Source organism: Gordionus sp. m RMFG-2023, chromosome 4, assembly GCF_954871325.1.
Source record: "Gordionus sp. m RMFG-2023 chromosome 4, tfGorSpeb1-WG-v2, whole genome shotgun sequence".
NCBI lineage: Eukaryota > Metazoa > Nematomorpha > Gordioida > Chordodea > Parachordodidae > Gordionus > Gordionus sp. m RMFG-2023.
The window spans coordinates 13244429-13268610 of record NC_088778.1 but is presented as its reverse complement, the minus strand read 5'-3'; the positions used below and the strand labels follow the sequence as shown (position 1 = coordinate 13268610).

The following is a 24182-nucleotide window of genomic DNA, read 5'->3' as shown; positions in this document are numbered from 1 at the left end:
CCCCAAAAATTTATCTACCCCCATTAAAGCAGCCTACCCCTTACCCCCCTCAAAAAATAGGATGCAAACTGTTCCTACCCCTCTCGCTCATGTAGACGCTGGATGTGGATTATTATTTTAATAAAGCATTCGGGAGTAAAAACTAAAAAGTTACATTTTTTCTATATTAACGAATCAAAATAAATAATATTGTTAATATTCAAGTCTTTACTACTCTGAATTCGACTTGTAGTCATAAACTACGACTTTAAATTAATCACCTCAATGATTCGCATGAGTTTGCTCGATAGGTTAGCTTCAGAGTTGGTTCAAATATATTTTAAATAAGCCTGTCTGTTATTATTATTAACTCTACGAAATATATGAAAAATTTTGAGCTTACTCTGAAGCAGATTCATCGAGCCAACTCTGAAGCCGACTGATTTAACCGACTTAAACGAATCAACGAGCCGACTCTGAAGTCGACTAATCGAGCCAACTCTTATGGCTAATTGAGTCGCTTAATTTATAGTTAGTCTCACGACTCAAAATTGGAATACAATTTAAGCTAAGATGACTGGGCTTAGTAGAGACAATACTAAAATGGATAATATTGTTAGATTGTCTGCTTTTTTTGTGAAACAATATAATATTTAGAAATAAATTTCATAAAAACTAATGACTAATGAATGACAGTCAATCTCTATCATCGGTCCAGTCTTTATTATTAATTAATATAATTTCTTACCTAAATTTATATTTTATTTTTCTAGAGGAGTTATTTTAATTTTTGCAAATTCTTAGTTCATTTTTATTTTGCAAAATAAAAACGATAAGTTTGTCAAGGAATCATTTTTCAATAAGCAAGAATTAAATTTGGAACGATATTTTAAAATAACATGTTAAAGATGCAAATTTTTAAATTATTTTACTCAAGTCATTTTTTTATACATCTCAACATTCACAGGGAAAATATATTTTGTTTTTTATATTTTTTTACATACTTATTTTGTTTTAAAATTATATTATTCAAGACACATCCTTTATTTTCTTTAATAAAATAAAATAAAAATATATATTTCACTTTGCATGAACATTTTGTATACATTTTCTTAAACGTCATTAAGAAAATAAAATTTTTTTATTTATTATTCATATTTATTTTATTTTTAAAACTTATATTTTTGTATACATAATATATATCTCTTAAAAAAATTATTTATTTTAGATTATATTATCTTTCCTGAACATTATTTTGATGCCGTTATAAATGGTTTTAAATTAATTTTTTTATTTATAATAAGTAAGGAAAGAAATTTTTTTTTAATATGAGTAAGGAAAAAAATATAATATGAAAAATTTTCTTTCTCTTTTATTTTTATATAAAATCATTTTTTTATTAGCGTCTACAATACTTATTTTTTATCGGTAAAATTTCACGATGCATTCGCATAATTTTTTCTTTATTTATTTCAAAAAATAAGCAATTTTATATTTGGCTCCCCAATGTTTTTAACATAATAAAAAAACATCTAAATAATCGTATGAAGTATGATTTTTTAAAAATAACAATTTTAAAAAATAAGCAATATTAAATTTGCTTCCCATATATTTTTTTTAAAGCAGTAAAAAATAATACTAAATTTTTAACGTAGGAAAAATGATAGCAATTTTTCTTAAAATAGTAAAAATAATATTAATCTTTTTAACGTTATAAAAATTATGTTAATTTTTAACGATCAGATTAGTTTTTTCAACATAGTATAAAGATTATATTAAGTTTAGGTAACTCACTGAAACTCGGAAATTTCTATATTATATTTTTTTTTTAATATTTTTTTTATCAAAAAATTTAATATGAGGTGGCACAAATCTTAAAATTTAATATTTTTCCAAGTTACAACAATCTTAATGGATATGATTATTACTCGGTCAATCACATCAGAAGCCTTATAGACGCTAATGATATATTGACCCATACTCAACGTATTTAGCGTTTATGGAGAGATCTTAGCGAGCATCCTAGAATTAAAAAAAAATCTTCCTCTCATTTATATTTATGTCTTGTCTTGTCCTTCACTAGGAAAACACACAATTAAGTGGCTTCCACCACCCAAAAGAGGGCGTATCCAGTGCAGTAAATTTATATCCACTGTTTGGCAGTAATTACCCTACTGTCAGGACACATTTAATTAAAGAGGGATGATGGTACCTCTTGTGGAAAAGCCAGATACCACTGATTGACAGTAATTTACCCTATTGTTAGGGCCCGTTTAATTTAAGAGGACTGACGGTACCTCCTGTGGATAAGCTAGCATCCAATAATTGATACCAATATACCCTATTATTAGGGTAAGAAATAAGAAATTTGTATATAGTATTAATGTGTTATTATATATATGGATGTATAAAAATGGAATATATAATAGTGGTAAAGGTAATAGTTATTTTATGTTGTATGAGTAAATCAATGACATATGTCATTGGAGTAAATATCTAATTTTTTATTTAAAGGCATGTTTATAAGAAAAGAGTAGATAAAATTTAGGATTTGGTATTTGTTAGAAAAAAAAGAAAAGTAGACAATTTGATATTTTCTAGAATAAAAGGAAAAAAAGCAGACGATTTAATTTAAGGTTAGGAAGTATCATGTAGATTGTTATATTAATATTATTAAGATTGTTTTTTGTGAGAATAAGGAAAAAAAAGAGACTAATTTAGTAAAGTTAGGGAAAAAAATAATATAGATAATTATATTGTAAATTAAGAAATTATTTATAGTGGTTTGGTTAAATAATAAGAAAAGTTGTAAATAGGTAATTTATAGGTAATTCAATGACATATATGTCATTGAGGTAATTTAGATAGGAAGAAAAATTGAGTGATAAGTAAACTTGAAGGAGATGTATTTTGGTGATTTGAAGATGTTAGAGGAGTATATATATATATATACAATGCTACTTGATAATTCTTCATTAATTGTAGTTTATGAAAAATATTACATAGATTATGATTAATTTGAACAAAAAAAATTGTATTTTGATGAGGATAATAGAGTTGGTAGAAAATGTGATTTATAATGTTCCAGTAAAGAGTTACTTCAATGACTTATGAATCTTTTATTTGGATAAGGTGGAAAAAATGTTGCAAAGGTTAATAGGTAATCTATAAATAAAGATATGATAAAATGAAAAAAAATTTGCCTGATTCCTGAGATGGAAGTAACATAATATCGTAAATAGTGATCCGCAATTGAAATATATATGAAAAGATAAACATTTTTTAATGTTTCATGTTCGTATCATTTCACAAAAAGCCATTAATATAGCAAACGCCTTTTCCATTTTTAATGTAAAATTAAAGAATTGTGAAAATTTTCACATGAAAATATTATAAAATTCTTAAAACTTTAGAATGAAACTTTGAATTATTATTACATCAAAAAATTTCAACCCCTATCCACATGATCGAATATTTATTATTTTTAAATAAAAAAATATTTAAAAAAAAAAAAATTAAAAAAATTTAAAAAAAAATATTTAAAAAAAATATATAAAAAAAATATTTAAAAAAAAATAAATAAAAAAAAAATTAAAAAAAAAATAATATTTAAAACTCCCAAGTTTCAGTGAGTTACCTAAGTTTATTTAAGTTTTTAGGACGCTTCGTCGCTGATGCATGTGCATAATGCATATTTATGCATGAATATTTCGCCTATACGGCCATTTTAGCTTATTTATGTTTTCATTTATTCGAAATAGAGGGCCCAAATTTAAAAGCATGGAAAATTTGCGACGTAGAAAATTAAACGAAAAGAGGGTTTTAAATGGAAATGAAAAACGTGTATATAAAAAAATCCCTAAGTAAAATATTAAATAGTATTTATGCTTTGTAATTTTTTTATTTAGCTTAGGGCCTAAGTATTAAAAATATAAACAAATTTTAAGTTTTTAAAATATATTTATTTAAATTTTTTAAAATTTTATTTTTACCTATTTATAAATAAAATAAATCAAGAGCGAATGGAAAAAGTTTAGCATTGATCACAATTGGCTTACTTCTCTTTTTAGCCATAGTTACTTCTGTTCTAATAATATTTTTACCTGATAGTATTCAATCATATAGCTATAAGTAAATATAATGTATATTTGATAAAAATTATTTTTTTTTGCCAAACAAAACCATTAATTATTTTCATATTTATTTAGAATTTAATGATGGCTTCCTAAAAGATTTCTATTAATTGTATATATCTTGATGTAAAGTATTGAATATTGATTTGCATTTATTATAACATTACTAATATTGAAAACATATATATATTAGTATAGTGGCTAATCTGGCCCATGATTTATTTTCTATGGCCCAACTTATCAGTGCCATTTCTTCCACCCACAAGCCAATATAGATCAGACTCCCTTAGTATAATGCAATCATTTCTCTAAAAAAAGTTAAGCTATTTTAAATGTCATTGAGCACTAAACATTTTATATAAAAACATTATCAGTCATACAACATACTATCTCATAGTATATTTCTTTATTCCATTAATATAATTGAGAAAATAACTAAACTAATTTTAGAATATATTTGATCATGAAAAATCAATTCATTTATAATCATTATAATTTTTATTTTTCTAATAGTTGATATAAAACAAATATATAAAATGATGCTTATTTATTAATTTTAAAATCTCACAATGATTTAATATTGCAAACAATGACTTAAGTTTTATAAGATATGTAAATGTAATACATTAGTAGGCCTAGTGCTTCTTTGCCCTTGAACTGAGTATCTCTTAAACATTTTTTATATTTATAAATAGTATTAAAAAAATATCCTAGCTATACCTGCCATATTCTATAGGTCAGTTTGTGAATAAAGACTAAAATTGTTAAAAGGTGGGACTATAACAAACATTATCACATTTTATATAATGGGTTTATATATATAAATTTTTTGTCTAATTACACATTTATGGATCTTTATTTATATTTATATTTCTAATCATAAATTATAAATTTATCAATTTTTATTTCAACTTATATTTTTACAAGTCAGAATTTAAAATAAAATTAGAAATTAGATACAAATTTTTTAAACTTATCCATTGAATCAATTTTATTTAACAGTTGCTTTTCTTTCAAAGATTAATTTAAATTCTAAGAAATACATTTTCAAATTTTGATAGATTGAATCACATTGGAAAAAAATAAAGCTAAGTATTCACCTACTTTTTTGAAGAGATAAATTGTTATTTTTGACTTATTGAGGCATTTATATATTTCTCCATTTTCTAATTTTTTTATATATTTTATAATATCAAAGAATTTCTTTTTAAATGAGAAATTTACCTATCATAATATTAATAAATATTTAACTTGTGTTTATGAAAAAAATTTGTAGTTAGGATTTGTAATAAATAAAAATTATACAAATGAGAAAATCAAAATTCTTATATCCCTGTGGACCCACAGTTTTATTTAAATTTCCCATGATAGATGATTTTTTTATTTTGCCCAAATCATCTGCCATGGAAATTTCACAAGCAAGTCAAGTGTAAAATTATGACAAATATTTGACTTAAAAATAATTTTAATATCTTTTAGGTGTTTTGAATTACTTAAAATTTTATGACAAGGATGAGAGAAAATATATTTATCAAATAAATTTTATTTAGGGATACATGCCTTAAAATTAAAGAATAAATTAATGACTTTTATTAGATAATTTTAAAAATATGGTGCCATTTATATTTTTAAATACATTAACTATGATATATTTTGGAAAAAATACCCTGCATTATTGCAGGAAATAAAATAATTTTTTTTTACAAAATTGAATGTTCATAAAACCAACAATTTAATAAAATTGGTATGATTTAGTTTTTAAAAAATATTAGCTGGCCAAGATATTTTCTTTACCCTTTGATGCACAGATGACTATCTAAAAACTGTCTAAAGTGCACAATTTATTTTTAAAAGTAAATGATATGTGGTAAGTCACGATTTCTTGATCATTATCAAATTTTCTGCCATAATGCCAAATAATATGTTTTGGAAGTTGCTTTGCTTTAAGATAAATCCATTTTAATAATGATGCTACAAGAGTTCCATTGTTTGGACCAATTTATGGACCGACCTTTTTCTAGAACTGTTGTATGGGCCAGTCTTTTTATTATTCTGATTATAGATGTAAAATTCCTGGGAAAATTGGTTCAGGGGAAATTTCCCCGGGAAAATTTGGGAAAAAAGGGAAAATTGGATGAAAAAACGGGAAATAACGGAAAATTTAAAAATAACCACAAAATATACTTTAGACCTTTCAATTTTTTTTATGGAATAACTTTATTAAATTTGGGGAACTAAGGGAAAATAATATAATTAAACAATAAAGACAAAAATAAATACACTATAAACATCATTTTTTGAATAACTTTATTAATTACAAAAAGCATGTATCAGAAATTACATTTAAAATTCTTGGGATGCTAATGAAATAGCATCAATATCTTCATTGATAAATCGGAATCTGAACTCTTTTGATGATATCCCGAACTTGATGTATTTGTATGATCCTTTAAATGTATGTTATGCCTTATTGATATTAATTTTTCGACTCTTTCATTCTTTATTCTATTTCTCGTTTTTGAATGAATTTTTCCAAATGCTGACCAGACTCTTTCTGAGGGTGGTATCGAAAGACATCTTACTGCCACTTGACAAAGGGGTTGATTTGTACACAACCCTTTCCACCATATGAGTGGTTTGGTATGGATTGAGCTCTCCCATATGCCAGCTCAGAAACCTTGTTTTGAACGATATTCTGCTAAATTACCCATAATTTTTCCAATATCGCAATTAATTTGGCCTGAAATAATATTTATTATATTTAAAGCTGCTATTAATTCACGGTCTGTTAATTTCACACCATAATATCGAGGATCCAGAAGATTTCATAATGATATTCTCGGCAACAAAATTTCCTTCGTTTTTTAATATGCATCTTAACACTTTTCAAATCATTTTCATTAAAAATAAAAGTTGATGAATTGAGTTTATCTTTTATGTCCCAAAATATTTCTTATAAAAAAACTTTAATAAAAAACATACTGCTTTCAATCTAAACAAAGATGCGTTACATTAACAAACATACTGCAAACGCTCAATTTGTGCGCACTATTATATATCAAATCTAAATATATCATTAATTATTAATAATTCGATAATATATCACATTAATATTATGTATGAGAAATAATGTGAAACATTTTACCTTTATTTTTGTACTTTTAAAATTATAGATTTGAAAAATTGCACTCAATGATTGCACTAATAAAAAAAATAAGTTTAAAGACTCACGAGGAAAATAAAAATTATTTATAAATTAAATTATAAATCATAATTATTGAAATAAAATATTATATTTTATAAAATATAAATCATAATTTTTGCAAATAAATAATATATTTATATTAAGGGAAAATTCGGGAAATTTCCTGTTATTTCCCGGGAAATTTCCCTACCTTTACATCTCTAGTCCTGAGCCTAACCATGTTCTAGATTGATTATTAGTTTAGTTTGTATTCAATTCATATCATTTTTTGAAAAATTTTGTTGTGTATTTTATTTTATATTACTTTTCTAGAAGAGTTTATTTAGTTTTTAATTTTTTTTCTTTTTTAGTTCTTATTTTCTAATATAAAAACGAAAAGTTGGTTAAAATAGCATTTTATCTTAAATCGATATTAATATATATGTAGTCATAAAAATAATTAATGTGAATAGAATTTTTAAAAATAAAAATTAGGTATGATGAAGTTAGACCTGCTCTAACTGGAGCACTACAACATAACGATATATTGACCAGAGTTGAAAGAAAGGCATACAATGAACTAGTTGGTCCAGAGTCATTTGCACATTATAATAGTTTAAAAAACAATATATTTATATTTATTATAGCTATTAACGATATAGACAGTTATATTAACGAAATATTGAAATTCATTTATTTACAGATGAGATATATACTAGTACCAAAAAAGGGATATTTAAATTGAAAGAATCAAGAATAGAATTTGTTGCAAGAATTGGCAAGCCTCCTTGTGGTAAAATATATATATATATTTTTTTATATAAGTTGTATATTATAATTCTGAATTGTGTATTGTGTTTTTTTATATTTTAATAATATAATTATGCTAATAACTTAAATTTTATTAAAATATGGGCTTTTTGAATTTAAGTCGCCATCTTGTTTAATTCTACTTAAAAGTCTCGATTCCTGAAGTATATGTATAGCTTTTTCAAACCCATAGTTACTTTTTATCAAAAACACTCGTCTAATTAGCATTGACAAAGAACGCTATGTTAAAAAAAGCTATATTATAATTTTCTTTTTTAATTCAACTGCAAACATATTTGTTATCGAATTGGGGATATAGATAATAACCTTTTCTAATTTAAAAAAATACCTACCTCGGTGCCTAGACATAGAATTAAGATTATATTTGAATCGATTATAATAAATTATTTTTTAGATTCTTTAGATGATGAGGATACCTGTGGTAGACCTTTAGGCATAGAATTCAACTCTCATGGTTTACTTTATATAGTTGACTCTTACCTTGGAATATACACCGTTAACGTTACCAGTACCATAAGTAAATCCATAAATTTGAATGAAACTTAATTCGTTTAAAAATTTTTATGGCTAAAATCAAGTTATTTTTTAATAAGTCATCCTTAAACAATTTGAATTGATTATGTCTTGATATAACTATGAATCAATTGCGATTCAAAATCGAAAAGGAAACCGTAACTGTATGTTCACCACAGGCCTCCAGAAAATAGAATTGAATGAGTTATTCGGATTTGATTTGTAAATTTCGAATCAATTAATATAGTATTTTTAGCAAGCGAAAAATAATCTCTAAGCTCTAAAGGAGTGTTATCTTTATTTATTTTTTTTTCCGGGAAATTATCCAAAAAATACTGATAAAATTCATTCTTTTTTCATAGACATGCGATTTTTAGAATTGTACTGCAAATGCCGATAAAAAAATAAAATATAGATTGACAGTGTGGCCTTTTATCATTATTAATTATGAATATTTACAAAGTATAAAAATTTCAAAATAATAGCTTTTTAAAAATATTGATACGAATAAATATTTAATAAACCTAGTTCCCCGCCAGGCCATCCAAAAATCGAATCGAATAATGCAGCATTCGTATTCTTAAATTTCAGGCTGTACCGAACCATATTTTTCACTGATCCGATCCTATATTTCCCGATATTGGTTCAAAACCGATCCGATACCAATCAGATATTTATATTGATTTTTTACCACCACCATTTGAACCAAATATAATTAAAAAATCCATATTTTCTATGCAAAAAATCCAATTATCCATTTAATTTAATTTTTATATTTTTATTTCTACAATTAAAACCAATTTCAAAAAAATATATATATTTAATTATGTATCCATTTTATTTTGAATAATATATATATACATGTTGGTATGAATTATAAAATTTTAATATTTAATATATAAAATTATAATATATTAGATTTTTAAATAAATATGAGAGCCTCTAAGCTTCTACAATGTGGACTATCTATATCTCCTGCCTTACTGAAGACAGACTCAGGGACAGTGGTTGCAGGAGGCGCCAAAAATTTACATGAAAGTTTTGACAAAATTAGATACATTTTAGCATTAATTCTCCAATAATCAAGTGGATCCACAAGGGGTATAATATCAATATCAATGTTATTAGAGTTATCTAAATAAACACACATGAAATTAGCATTTTTAATATAGTGGGTTTAATAAAAAAAATTCAACCCAATCTTTTGTTGGGTTTGAAAAATAATCAGATACCACCCAAACAAATAGATCAATCATAACCCATCCAAGCAATACTAGATAAAATATGAAAAATAAGTTATTATACGGTCTAGATATAAAGATTCCTTGATTTCTTTCAAGTATGACAGGTCATCTACATTACTATTGATTTCAATTATTTTATTTGTTACTAGTTTCTCTTTGATTTTCAAAGGGGATGTTGTGCATTTTCATTGTTTTAAAAATGAATAAAAAATATAAAAAGATTTCGAATCTTTCAATTTTAATAAAAATAAATAAAAAATCTTTTGGAATATTATAATAAGGTAAAATAAATTATATAAATATATATTACATAAAATAACAAAAAAGTAAAAAGATAGGATCAGGGTTTTTACAGGTATCGGCCTGATCCGATATTTAATAGCGCACAACTTAAATTTCATATCGAATAATTTTCTATAGGCCTATTCCCCACGTGTTTGGAATGTTCTTAAAAATATATAAGAGGCAAGTTATATTTTTACTTGTATTTTATTAACAAACACATTTGTTATTTATTATTATGTTATATTTAAATTTATGACTGTGCCAATTCACAAATTTTTTTAAATAGCTAATATTTCCTGATATTCACTTCCAGAATTAATACGAGTCCGATATTTACATTGATTTTTAATTTATAAAAATATAAAAAAAAATTACTACAATAAATCAAACTAAAATATTTTTATAAATCTTTTTTTTTGTGGATAATGTAACAAAAATAATATCACATATTAATTAAACTCTTTCAAAATAATTAGAATTTTTTTTTAATTATCGGCGCCATAAATTATTACACCTCTTTATTTATTAATATTTACTCGAGCATTGTTAAGCACCTTAATGCCATCATTTTATTTAAAGGATGGACTGGTAAATATAAAAGATATTTTATCAATTATAAAAAATTCTTTGTTTAAATAGTGAACATAAATCGAAATGTTGAATTGGATCATCGTATTAGGCAAAGTGAGTTTTAAAATGTGTCTTTCAACACCCAAGTATTTACTTATACTTTCACCAAAATTCACAAATTTCTCATAGAGTGAATAAAATTTGTCCGTAAATTAAATATGTTTTCAGGAATGTTCTGTAATATGTCAGCTGGCCTAAATCTTGTTTTTGGACTGAACAGAACCGCCAAAATGCGCTTGAGTAGTTAATATCTAATATGTAAAATAATTTTTAGAAAAAATCGATACCATATTGGACAAAGCATACTTGAATAGCAGGAATATTAAATTCTTAAACAGTCTACAGTTAGATGAAAAGAACGACATATATTTTACATCCTCTAGTACCAAATGGAATAGAAAAGATTTTATGAAAGCCATCTTAGAGGCTAGACCTGATGGAAAGTATGTATGTATATATAAATTTCACATTTAGTGAAATGTGGATACATTTAATTTACTCATCATGTAAATATATTTATAATATTTTAATAAAACTATTTAGAGTTTATAAATACAACCCTAAAACGAAAGAACTTAACGTTGCGGTCGATGGTTTGATTTTTCCTAATGGATTGTTGATATCCCCTAATCATGATTACCTTCTAATCTCAGAATCAGTCAAAGCTCGTATATTAAAGTAATTTTTTTAATATAGTGTTTTTGGTTTATCGTACATTGTATTTTTTTTACTATTGTATCTTTTTCTTTCAAATAAAATTGTTATTACAAGTCTTCGAACCTTAAAACTGAAACAAAGAATCACTATAATTTTCTAAGACATAATCGAAACATTATAGGAAAATACTAAAGAGAGCTAGCCAAAATATTATAATCTGGAACCAGTTTAATCTCCTTCATAAAGTTTTTTAGCAGGTAAATTACATTCATCTTACAGACAACAATGCCTCCATTCATAATTTTTCCTAATAATAAAACATTATTTATCATTGATAATTTTTTGTTAAAAAGATAATACAACAAACAACTTACTAATTTCAGAAAAGTGGTACTTTATGAAGTTGAGAAATCATTCTGAATAACTCATACTTGTGATTAAGGAGCTATAAAAAATTTAAATGAATAGTAAACAATTTTAGATTACATCTAAAAATAAATGGAGTAATCATCCTTATAAATTGATGCATATTATTTTACCATAGCAAATAACCTTTTTTTGTAATGCTCTGTTAAAATGTTTTGATTCAAACCAAAAAAATCGATATTACCTATACAACATATTTCTTTAAATATCATTAATGAAAGCCACAATTTAAATCAGCTATATATTTTGATCCACTGAATGGTATTTTTTTATATAAAAAAATCTATAAAACTACCAGAAAAGTAGAAATGTGTTGAAATTCATACAATTCTTATTTCTTTTAGGAAATCCAGATGATGACATGTAAGATGTTAAGATCGAGGTTGCTATTACTATTTCTTTTGATGGAGAGGAGATCTATCAGCAATATAAGATTTGCAGAGAGTGCTATTCATCCTTCTGATATTAGTTACTCATAACCACCCCTTTTCGAAGTTTTAACTTTGCTCATATATCGAATAAGAGAGCCTTTATCGGTTAGACAGGAATCTCGTCTAGTTCCTTTTCATCCTACTTAATTATGTTTTAAGCCATATTTTTTTATATGTATGTATGATTATTTCTTATTCATTTATCAAACCCAGAATTAAACAAATTATTAATTTTTTTTATAATAAATAAAGCTGAAACAATAAAATATATTTCATTTAAATTTTGAGTTTTCTATCTTTATTTATAATTTTATTTCACAGATTCAATCTAAGAGGCCCAAATAAAGGAAAATTAGAGGTATTTGCTTCTAACCTTCCCCTCATTCCAGATAACATAAAATACAATTCCAAAGGAAATATATGGGTCGCTGCAGCCTCTATAAGGGCACAAGGTTTTTTCTCTCCTTTAGACTCTCTTGCCCCGTACCCACAACTTAAACGTTATCTATTTAAAGTGAATATGAATTATTTTTAGAAATAATAAATTTCAAAATAAAATTTTGAGTAGCATTTTATTAAGTCAATGATTACATACTATATTAACCCAGACAGGCACGTAGATTGCGAAATGCAATTTAAAATAGATTATATTCTATTTCAAATAGGTTATATTCTATTTTAAATTTTAGCAAAAAGTTTAAATTAATTTTTAAATTTTTTCCTTGTGTATATTAATATTTTTTCTACGAAAATTTGAAGAATATTTTTGCATTTTTTTAAACCTTAAGATGGATATTAGAAAATTTTATCAACCAAAAACCTAAAAGTAATATAATTTAATATAAAAAATATATAACCCAAACCCAACACAATAACTGATTATTTATATTCATAATCTGAGGCACAATGATTTCAAATATATAACCCAAACCCCAACACAATAATCATAATAGCTGATTATTTATCTTCACAAACTGAGGCACAATGATTGCAAATTATCGAACAAAATGAAGAATCTAGAAAGATAGATAAAAAAGAAATAAGGTCTTCAGGAGGTTAGAAATCATTTTTTAGACACAATGTGCTAAATAGAATTATTCTTAAGACTTTTTATACAACAAGAAGAAAAAAACTGCAAAAACCGGACATGAAGGACCCTTCGATATCAAGCTGTTACAGCATTTTTGGATCTAAAAGGGTATTTTGATTGCCCTTAGAAAATGTTCTGAACTAGATATCATTATTAAATTCAACAGCCTATTTTCCCCGCATTGGTATATGTATTAATAAATTACTTTATGACATAATAGTTTTATGCAATATTTTTCAAAAAATGATATGGATTTGGCTGTGGTTTCACCAGGCGCGTACACAGCGTGGGGGGGGGCAAGGGACAAATCCCACCCTCCACAAAAAATACAGATGCTGAATTATATTTTTCAAAAATATTATTGTTAATATTAATTTATATTTGTTAATATTTAATTATATTTATTTATCACATTCATCTACTAAGTTATAAATTAATTTCGATTTCACGTTTTCCTTGGCGTAATATTTATCTTTATTTTCAAATTTTATTGGCGTATTATTTATCTAAATTTCTAGTCAAATATTAATTATCCCTGAAACTCCTTGTCCAACAGGTAGAACGAAATTGCAAACTTATCCAACGAGATCGAGTCTCCGCCATCAAGCACTAACAGCTTTTACAGAGTTAGAAGAGCCGATTATTAATGCTATTATTGAAATATCACAATGGCTTGAAATAAATATTTCCTCAGAAGCAAGAAAATTATTGGATTCAATACTTATTACAAAATTTTTTTCTCATTAGAATGTACTATTTAATTATAAAACTATTTTATGTAATACTTTTCAAAAACATGATATTGACTTGATTAAGAAGATGAGAATAGCGGAGATCATTTTATTAGAACTCAAGAAAATTAGAGCTAATGTTGATAAAAAATTTCATATTTTATGTTATTGTTGAGTCAAAAGCAGAGCTATACGTGTTTAATATTTGTCCTCTTAGATACATTTATAACCCAAATAAATGAATGGTTTTTAATTCATCATGCAGCATTTACCAATCCGCAGATATTTCTTCCACAAAAGCCTTTCCAACCTTTTTCAGATGGTGATAGAAAAAAAAATAAATATTTGTTAAATTTTTATCATGAAGATGTTAAAGTATCTTATAATGCCTTATTAGCTGAATAACTATGATTAAAAGATTAACTATGGTTGATACAGTCCCAAAAAATGCTATGGATGCTTTGCATTATTTCAAACACATTTTAGATTATATTCCCAATGTATTAAAATGGTTATATATATATTAGCAACTCTTCCCATTAGTAAACTAATGAGAGAACATTCTCTTTTTTAAGAAGAGTAACAGTGCCCTGCAGAGGTACCATTTGCAAGGCACGGCCCAAATTTTATTTCAAAATTTTTTTGAAGTTTTTTTTAAAAAAATTTTCAGGCCCGGCCCGAATTTTTTTAAAATATATTATATTTATTTTTGACTTTTATAGCTAATAATGGCAATTTCAAATATTTGGTTTTAAAATATACAGCCCAGTTGGGATATTTTTTTTATAGGGATATTTTAAATTTTCAGGCCCAGCCCGGGTGTTTTTTTAAAAAAAATTTCGAGCCTGGCCCGGGTATTTAAAAAAAAATTAAAATATGGTCCGACCCGGGAGCCTTGCCTGTAAGTTTCTGAAAAACATACCTATGAAGTACAACTTCTGAAAGTAGATTGAATGATTTGGATCTTTTGAATATTCATAGGCATTTAACGCCAAGCAAGTATGAGATAATTGAAAAATTAGCTAAAAACATACAAAATACAATTTTTAAATAACAATAATATTTCTTAAAAAATTATATTATCCCTCCCTTCCCCACCTCCCAGACCAAATTCCTGCGTACGCGCCTGGGTTTCACGAATATTATATTACAACTTAGAGAACTAAGAAATAAGAATTTCACGAGATTTATGTGATTATTGAGACGAAAGTTAGATTATATAATTTTGAGATACTCAAGCCTCGACTTGCATCTACAATCGTTCCATTAAAATAACCGTTTTTATTCCACTTTTGGATACACCTTTGACTCAAATCAATGAGTAATTTGGGATTCATCAAATGGCTTTATTTAATTTACAAATACTATTACGAGATTTGTCTTAAGATATATTAAATATTGATATTGAAAATAAATATTTAGCTTAATTTTATTCAGAGAATATAAATGTATCTGATGATCAATTAATTTCAGAATTGATTTTAAATCTTGGTATGAAAGATTAATTAATTAATAATCCTACAAGAAAAACCATGGAAGAATTTGTAGTTTTTTCCAAATATATTAAAATTACTATATCTTGGCAACATGCCAATTAGTACAAATATAAATGAAAGGACCTTTTCTTCATAGCGGGAATTAAAACCTAACTCAGATACCACATTAAAATCGATTGAATGGACTAGTTTCACTTAATATACGAATGCATGGATTTAATCCTCAATTACAAAACAAATTATTGAATATTAAATTTGCATTTATGAAGATATTTTGATTAACTCTTTAAATCATCACTAATATTCTAAAAAATTGAACGCGTTTAATCTTCATTGACAAAAATCGAAAGCGTTCACATTCAAGTTCACTTTCAAAAAGAAAGGAACGCGTTCACGTTCGTTCAAAATTTTATAATAAATTTTTTTAAAATTCAATTTAATATAGATAAATGTCATATTTTTTAACACAATTTATTAGCCATGTTAAATAATAATAGTTTTATTTTGATAATATAATTATTAATACAATATAATATAATATAGCGAATAAAAATATATTTTTATCTATAAAAAAATATTAATTTTTAATAACAATTGTTTTTAAATATTTCCATCTGATAGACAGGAACGCTTGGCAGTTAATACGGGCTATTCTAAAAACTCGCTCTACTGGGATAGATGAGGGGATTGCGGTATTATATTTAATAAACAACTCAAAGTGGGAAATTTATTAAAAACATTTATTGTTTTGTCCTTTGCTTCAAAAAATTTAGATAAGGTATCCCCCTCCAATCCATCCTCTACTTCCTCGTCAAAAAAGGATGGCAATTTTTTAAATATCTACCTAATTTTCTAAATATCGACCAAAATTTATTAAAATTTAATAAGGCCCTAATTATTTAACATATATTATACGGAATCACGTGGTCGAGTCCGGCCTCCTATATATCATCCCAGCAAGGACGGAACCACAAAGTTCTATTAATAAAAAAAAGATCCTTGCTCGAACCCAAAACCATTGTATCGGTAATCAAAGCTCTTGCCGATTATGCGACTTTTTAAATATATATTATAAATAAATTTGATAATACCTAAATGAAAAATAAACAAAAACAAATTTGATAAGTAATACCGATCCACATATTTTTCACTATCCGATCCGATATTTTCAGATATTGCTTCAAAACCGATCCGATACCGATTTGATATTTATACTGATTTTTAGTCATCCCCGTTTGAACCAAATGTAATTAAGAAATCAATATTTTTTTATGCAAAAAATCGAATTATGAATTTATTTTAATTTTTTTATTTCTACAATTAAGACTATAATAAAAAAATATATATTTAATAATATATCCATTTTATGTTGGTATGAATTATAAAATTGTAATAATAAAATAGATTTTTTTAATAAATATGAGAGCCTCCAGATTTTCTCGATATAAGCTTCTACGATATGGACTATCTATATCTCCTGCCGTATTTAAGGCAGAATCAGATGATTCCGCAGATAACGCATTTTGCAAAATTATCTTTGTCTTTTGTAAAATATTTCCATAATTCGGATACCATATTTAAAAAAATTCTTTTATTTAAATAAAAAAATTGGCGTTATTTAAAAAGTTTTAAAATAAATAAAACTTTATAAAAAAATTGGCGTTATTTAAAAAGTTTTAAAATAAATAAAACTTTGGGTGTACCGTACCTTTCTATTTTTATAAAATAAAACTTTTAAAATATTATAAATCTATTTTAATGAAGAAATAAAATTTAGAAAATATTATAATAATGTAAAATAAATATACATAAAATAAAATAACAAAAAAAAGAAAAGTAATAAGATCGGATCGGTTTTTACAGGTATCGGCCCGATCTGATATTTTCGGAAAACGCTAAATATCGGTACCGATCCGATATTTAATATCGGCACAGCCCTACTTATCATTAACCCAAGAATTATATATATGTTATGGTAGCTTAAAATGAATGATGTTTAATATGGTATGATATTATCATTGGTCCGAATAAGCTATGGTGATTTTTATTGGGAATTTTTTTTAAAAGAATACTTAGATTCATTAAACTTCAAAAATTTTTAATATTAATTTTATCTCACGCTTTATACAATTTGCCCATTCCACCTCCCATAATTTCAATCGAACCTTGTTTTTACAAACATGTTCACAAAGAAATAAATCATTGGTAGCATTCCCTCATTAATAACTTTCCCATCATTTAAAATGTGCACATTGACCCCTATATTTTTATAATTTATCCTTTGACATTTAATTTAAAATTCATTAAATTTACAACTTTCTATATATCTCCTTAATTCTTTAATTTCCAAATGAAATTACCACAGTCATAAAATATCAAAAAGTTCAGACACATGACATTGAAATTCTTCCGATTTTTATTTTAGTGTTTTCTTTTCACTATCATACAATCATGCTATATGACAATCCCGCACATAATTACCAAGATTTCTACAACAATGAGCATTATTTCCTTCATTTTTCGTTTCCATAGGTATTACATTATTACATTCGGTAACTCATTTTTAACAAGCCGGAACGCAACCGATGGAAAATCACTGACACCTGTTTGTTCTCTCCTGAAACATCTATCGAAGTATGTCCTGTTCTTCAACAATTTGAACACGACATTACTTTTCTTTCATTTTCATCTATTTTGAAGGTTGACATAACATTTTTCGGCATTATGACCAATATTTTCGCATCTTCCACAGATAATTGGTAAAGCTCTCTGCATTATTTTTTCATTACAATCTCTGCTTATATGACCATATTTTCCGCAATAAAACACGGTCCGATTTCTACGATCTTCTCTTTGTTATACATTTTGCCCTCAATTATTTTCTTTATTAAACTCAGTTTCATTTTTCCCTTTTTTTATTTGCTCCTCCATTTCTTTTATTTTTCATTCTCATTTTTCCTACTACCAATCTAAAAATTCTCCATTTTTTTTGCTTTAACTTTCTCCATTTCCTCCTTCTTTTTATTTCCATTTCTTCCTCTTTCCTTTTTCATGTTCAATATCTTCATATATTCTCTTCATTATTTTCTTAATTTCTTCTTTTTCTTTTTTATTTCTTATTATTTCCAATTTTATTTTTTCCAATTCATCTATTATTACTCCGTTAATTCCCTTTTCTTTCATTTTTAATATTTCTATTCCATTTTTTATATCCATTTTACTTATTTCGGCCACTTCATCTTTTCCTTCCTTCTAATTTTCTTTTAATTTTATCCTTTTCCAACATTAATTTTTCAAAATTTTCCTCCATTCATTTTTTCCTTTTTCAGTATCTCTATCGATATTAATTTTTTTAATATCGTTAATATTATTTCCTTTCCATATTTCCATTTTTTCACCTTTAAATTTAGATATATCATCAATAATTTTTTCCCTTTCATCAATTTTTTAATTAATTTTAATCCTTTGTCAATATACTCTTTAATTTATTTCTCCTCTATATATAAATTAATCTAATAAGTATTAATAAAATTAAATAGAAATAATTATTTCTGCATTTCACATAATTAAGTGTCTTGATAGTTTGTTTGCGATTAAACATGGTAAATACAAAAAAAATTTAATTTCTTTTATATTTCAATTTTTATATTCTCGACTCTTATTTTTATTGAACAAACAAAATTATAAAATATTAATTAAAACCTTGATTAAAAATATTTTTACTTTAGTTAAGGATAATAGATATATAAAAATGATTACGATCATCATTATTGTTATACAAATATATATTTCAAAATAAAATTAAAAATATATTTTACCTTTATCCCCAAAATTTTATTTTTATTATGGCCTTCGTATAGATAGGTAGTAATTGGTTACGCTGACTAACCTGTTTGTAATTGTAGGTATCTTTTTTTTACACGACACCAAATTGTTGCGAACTGCTCGCTGTGAAACAAAAACTAACACTGAAATAAGAATTGGCACAGAAATAAGAACTGCACTGAAGTAAATTCTTTTTTTAAAAAATCTCTTTATCTAAAATACAATCATTAAAACCAAAAAAAATATATTTCGCTAAATTAATATTATATGCGAAATTAATATTATATGCGAAATTAAAATTAATTCGAATATAATTTTCTTATTTTTCATATATTAAAAAAATTATATCCTTGAAAACCATTATACATATGAAGCTTGAATACTGGATGTATAATTGCAGAAAGAAAATATTGAACTTCATATATATGTTCGAATCTTTAAAAAAATAAAATTTATGTAATTAATTTGATAGTGTCAGCACCTTTTATTAATCCCATCTGCATCTATCAATGGTTGACCATATTTTAGGCCACATTTTTTTAATTTAAAATAACTATCGTTATTGTTGGGGTCAAATCAAATGCATTTTTTCTTCAAATTTAATGATTTTACTTACTATCTAATCTCGTTTTAAATTGGAACTTGAAGATTTTGAAACTGATATAATACTTTTTGGACACATTTTAGTTCCTTCAATATAGGATGTTACTGTAAAATATTTATCATATTTGGGCCATGGTAATGTTAATTCATCTGATTTTGAATTTCAGAAACAGATGATGATGTTGATGAAACAATAATATACATACTTATGCTAATCTATTAAATTAAAATATAAACAATAATATTCAAATTAATAAACTATAATATTGGCTTGTTAAAAAAAATGAAATGCGAAAAGGGAAAAACAACTGATTATATAATATAAGCAATTTGGATTAATATTAAATTTTACAAATAAATAAAAATAAAAAATGTTTTTAAAATTGAACGAACGTTAAATTCGAACGCGTTCGTCATAAAAAAGGATCGCGTTCATGTTCAAAGTTCGTCAAAAATAAAAGGAACGCCGTTCATCATTTTTTTCAAAAAAAAAGAACTTCGTTCACGAACGCTTTCAAAATGAACGCTTTCGTTTACAACACTACTAATAAATAATTGCATTTAGTTATTATATATGGCTTAAATTAAAATAAACATTAATTTTGATAATGCATAGGTCATATACCTTCAGCTTTAATGTAAATGATTAATTTCAGTATATATTCGAATGTTTTGGATTATATATGTATGATTTTGATACAAAATGTTGTGTCACGTGTGCTGTAAATCTCTAATTTATTGAAAATTCTTTTAAAGAATCACGACCAGGAAATTAAATAAAAACTACACCAAAAATAATATATCGCTCTGTTGAACTCTGTATCATAATAATAAACAGCATAATATTGATTGATAATACATTTAATTAATGGAATATAAAAATTATAAAGATCTGAAATGTATTTACCTAAAAACGTTAAAAAATGGAAAGCATTACTAGACCTGTGTGCCGAAGTCTCAATCGGTTGTGGAGGTTTTTTAAAATTTTTATCGGGGTTCATCGGCGCGACGAATTAACCGTCACCTGTAGAGTTGGCGTTGGCTGGCCGCGCTACACCTTAAAAAATTCTTTTTAAATAAAATTTATAATTCTATATACAATATTTTTTATAATTTAACTAGGCACTCTTAATTCTACATTGATATAGTTTAGTTTAAGTCACCCCCCCCCTTCCCCCCATATCATATTTTTTAAATCATGTTTATCTAAATTAAATTTACTATTTTATAGAATGTGGTAAAATTTAAATGTGTATAAAGATAAAGTTATATAATACATTTCATTTTTAGGGAAATGAAAAAGAGAATCCATTATTTATCTTTTCTAATAATTTTAAATTTAATAACTTAATATCCATTAAAAACACAAATTTAGGTGATTTTAAGTATTAATTTAAGCATTATAAATTAAGACACGACTTAACAAAAAAATGCAAAATCTAGAGAATTTTTATCAAATTAAAAAATTTTTTATAAGGTCTTGCGAATGGGTTTGAAGAATTAATAGAGGATTGAAAATATTTTATATAGCTCAATAAATATTTTTTAGTAAATAATTTAAATAGTTATTTATATTATATTTAATAATTAAATTCTATTTATAAATCAGGTGTATTACCTTTAAAAACCCGAGTCTATCTAAAAAACGGCAAAATCAAGATTTTAACAAAATAGTTTCTAAACCTCGAGCAAGGCTTAGTTAATATTTGTTGGGCTGAAACATTGATTTCGCCTTTTTTTAGAATTGGCTTAATCGAAGTTTTTAATAACACTTAGTTATATTTTTATGTGCAGTAATAATAGAATGGGAAAAATTTTGAACCGGGTTTCAAACCGAGTTATCATTATTTTTTGTATAAACCGAACCTGAACCTTAATATAATTTTATCTGAACCGAACCGATGATGGTTACAATAGATCCCTGTTTTTAGCTAAGCGTAGAACTGATTTCTAAATAAATCATATTTGATTTTCAGTTTCAACCGGACAAAACTTGAAAAACAAGGTAAAATAGTTTTCTTCCATAGTATATTTTAAAAAAATCGAAATGTAGAAATCATTTTCATAACTAAAAACAACAAATTATTAAAGTTATAATAAAATAACTTTCTGAATTGAATAAAGGGGTTCATCAAAATGGTGCATATTTTATATACATTTCTAAGCATAATAAAGATTATTGTATTTTTTTTTTGGAGTTTTAGAATATTAATAAATTTGGAGGAAGGGTGGAGGATTGAAGTTGAACATATAAAATTCATTTCCAACTGGATCACCCTCCAATTTATAAATAAATTTAACTTAAATTCCACGTAAAATTATTAAGTAAAATCTTATCATTTATATATTAATAACAATATAAAATATAAGATTGTTCAGTTGATTGATCCCTCTTGGATTAGTATGCTTTTGCCAAAATATGGGTTGATTGTTGAATTAGATGGGAAGACTGGCAAAATTATTCGAAGCTTTCACGATCCAAAAGGAAGATACGTGTTTGCCATAAGCGAAGCGCACGAATTCAATAACAAGCTATATTTGGGCTCATATGTAACCCCCTTTTACTCCGTTTTAAATCTTGATAAATTGTGATATTATAAATGATTTTCATAACTTCACAATTCAACAGATATTATAAAGCACTAAAAGCAATATTTCACTATTTAATCGTTTTGAAAATTGTTAATTAATAATTATGCATGATAACTTATAACTATTTACACATTATATAAATATTTTTATATTTTTTATAAAAAAAAAATATTTCCAAATATTATAATAAAACACTTTATATGCATTTTATGATTTGATCCCTGTAAAAAAATTATTTGATTTCATAGTTAATATCCTTCTAGGTCTTCAGCGCGTTAAATTTAAAATATTCGGCAATATTATTTATAACTTCCTTTACATTTAAAGAAATAAATTAATTAACCAATAATTATATTATTAATTAATATCTTCAAGTATGAGTATCATAAATCTACCTTAATAAATTTGAGAATTCACTATTTGTCAATATAATCTCCGTACTCCTTCTATTTCTAACCTTTCTGTATAAATATATGTCTACGATAAATATGAATTTACTTTATGGTTAATTTAATTATTAATATGAAAATTAATTATTATAAATTTGTTAGCAATAATTATTAGTACTCTATAAATTCATAGGGGAAAATTTTAATATTTATGTTTGAATATTTTTATTTTTTAATTTATACCAAAATTTAAAAATAAATTAAAAGGTTCTTTTTATTTGCTATTTTATAATTTGTTTAAAAAAATAGGGTTAATAAGAATCATTGTAATGCGATCTGATTCGAACACAATTAGTCGATTCAAAATTCGAGCGAATACAAGAAATAATCATAAAAATTAGTACCTCATCTTTATTATTCGGACAAATTATTTGTATATTCAAAATTATTGGTAAATATTAAATATACTAAATTATCATTTTTTTAAATATTATAAATCATTCGTAAATAATCATACTTACTCAACATTTTTTAGAGATTTAATTTTTTTAAATGTTAGTCCATAAAAAAAATGTTCATTGGAATAAAGACACTTAAGAACCTGATAAAAAAAACGAATTTATTATTTCAAAGAATATTAATTAATCTCAACACAAGTAACTACTAATAACCTACATATTAATTTTAAATTGCCATTTAAACATTTGAAAGATTTTGTTAGAACGGCTATTGTCCACCTATTCGTATGAAAATTTATGAAAAAACGTCAAATGACCTAAAATGTAGTGTTGTTAAATGGTTGGTTTTTTACTACCCACAACCCGAGCCGAAGTCGTAGAAATCTGCTCAACCCTGAGCCAGGGTTGAAAAATCGACCATGACCCAACCCGACCTAATGGGCCTGTTAAGCCGACCCATTTGGTCGGCTTGCGTTAAAATTTGTCATAATCGTTATTTTTAAGTTTTTTCGAATTTTTTTTTAAGCAAATAGGTAAAAATATATATTGTAAACATGTTTAATTAAATTTTCAGTGAATATGTACCTTAGAAAAGTGACAATTGTCATAATCGTCATCTTTAAATTTTTTCGAATTTTTTTGAAGCAAATAGGTAAATATATATATTGTAAACATTTTAAATTAA

At 25.1% G+C, this 24182-nt stretch overlaps 1 protein-coding gene across 2 annotated transcripts; it reads left to right on the top strand.

Moving 5' to 3' along the window:
- Positions 1-87: 87 nt before the first annotated feature.
- On the top strand, positions 88-22860 carry LOC135928005 (adipocyte plasma membrane-associated protein-like). Of its 2 annotated transcripts, XM_065464310.1 has the most exons (9): positions 3752-3842; positions 3997-4110; positions 7792-7910; positions 8000-8089; positions 8522-8644; positions 11074-11242; positions 11343-11477; positions 12635-12827; positions 22438-22860. In XM_065464310.1, the coding sequence occupies exons 1-9, from the start codon at positions 3760-3762 to the stop codon at positions 22648-22650; spliced, it is 1239 nt and encodes a 412-aa protein (XP_065320382.1). In that variant the 5' UTR covers positions 3752-3759; the 3' UTR covers positions 22651-22860. The 2 variants fall into 2 exon arrangements, with proteins under 2 accessions (XP_065320383.1, XP_065320382.1); XM_065464311.1 differs by lacking the exons at positions 3752-3842; positions 3997-4110 and adding an exon at positions 88-149.
- The last annotated feature ends 1322 nt before the right edge of the window (positions 22861-24182 follow it).

Bases quoted from the DNA above. Each gene is read 5' to 3' on its own strand.
- LOC135928005 (XM_065464310.1), top strand. From the start codon at position 3,760: ATGGAAAATTTGCGACGTAGAAAATTAAACGAAAAGAGGGTTTTAAAT. The intron at 4,111-7,791 runs GTAAATATAATG...AATAAAAATTAG, and splicing joins ATTCAATCATATAGCTATAA to GTATGATGAAGTTAGACCTG. The intron at 12,828-22,437 runs GTGAATATGAAT...AAGATTGTTCAG, and splicing joins TTAAACGTTATCTATTTAAA to TTGATTGATCCCTCTTGGAT.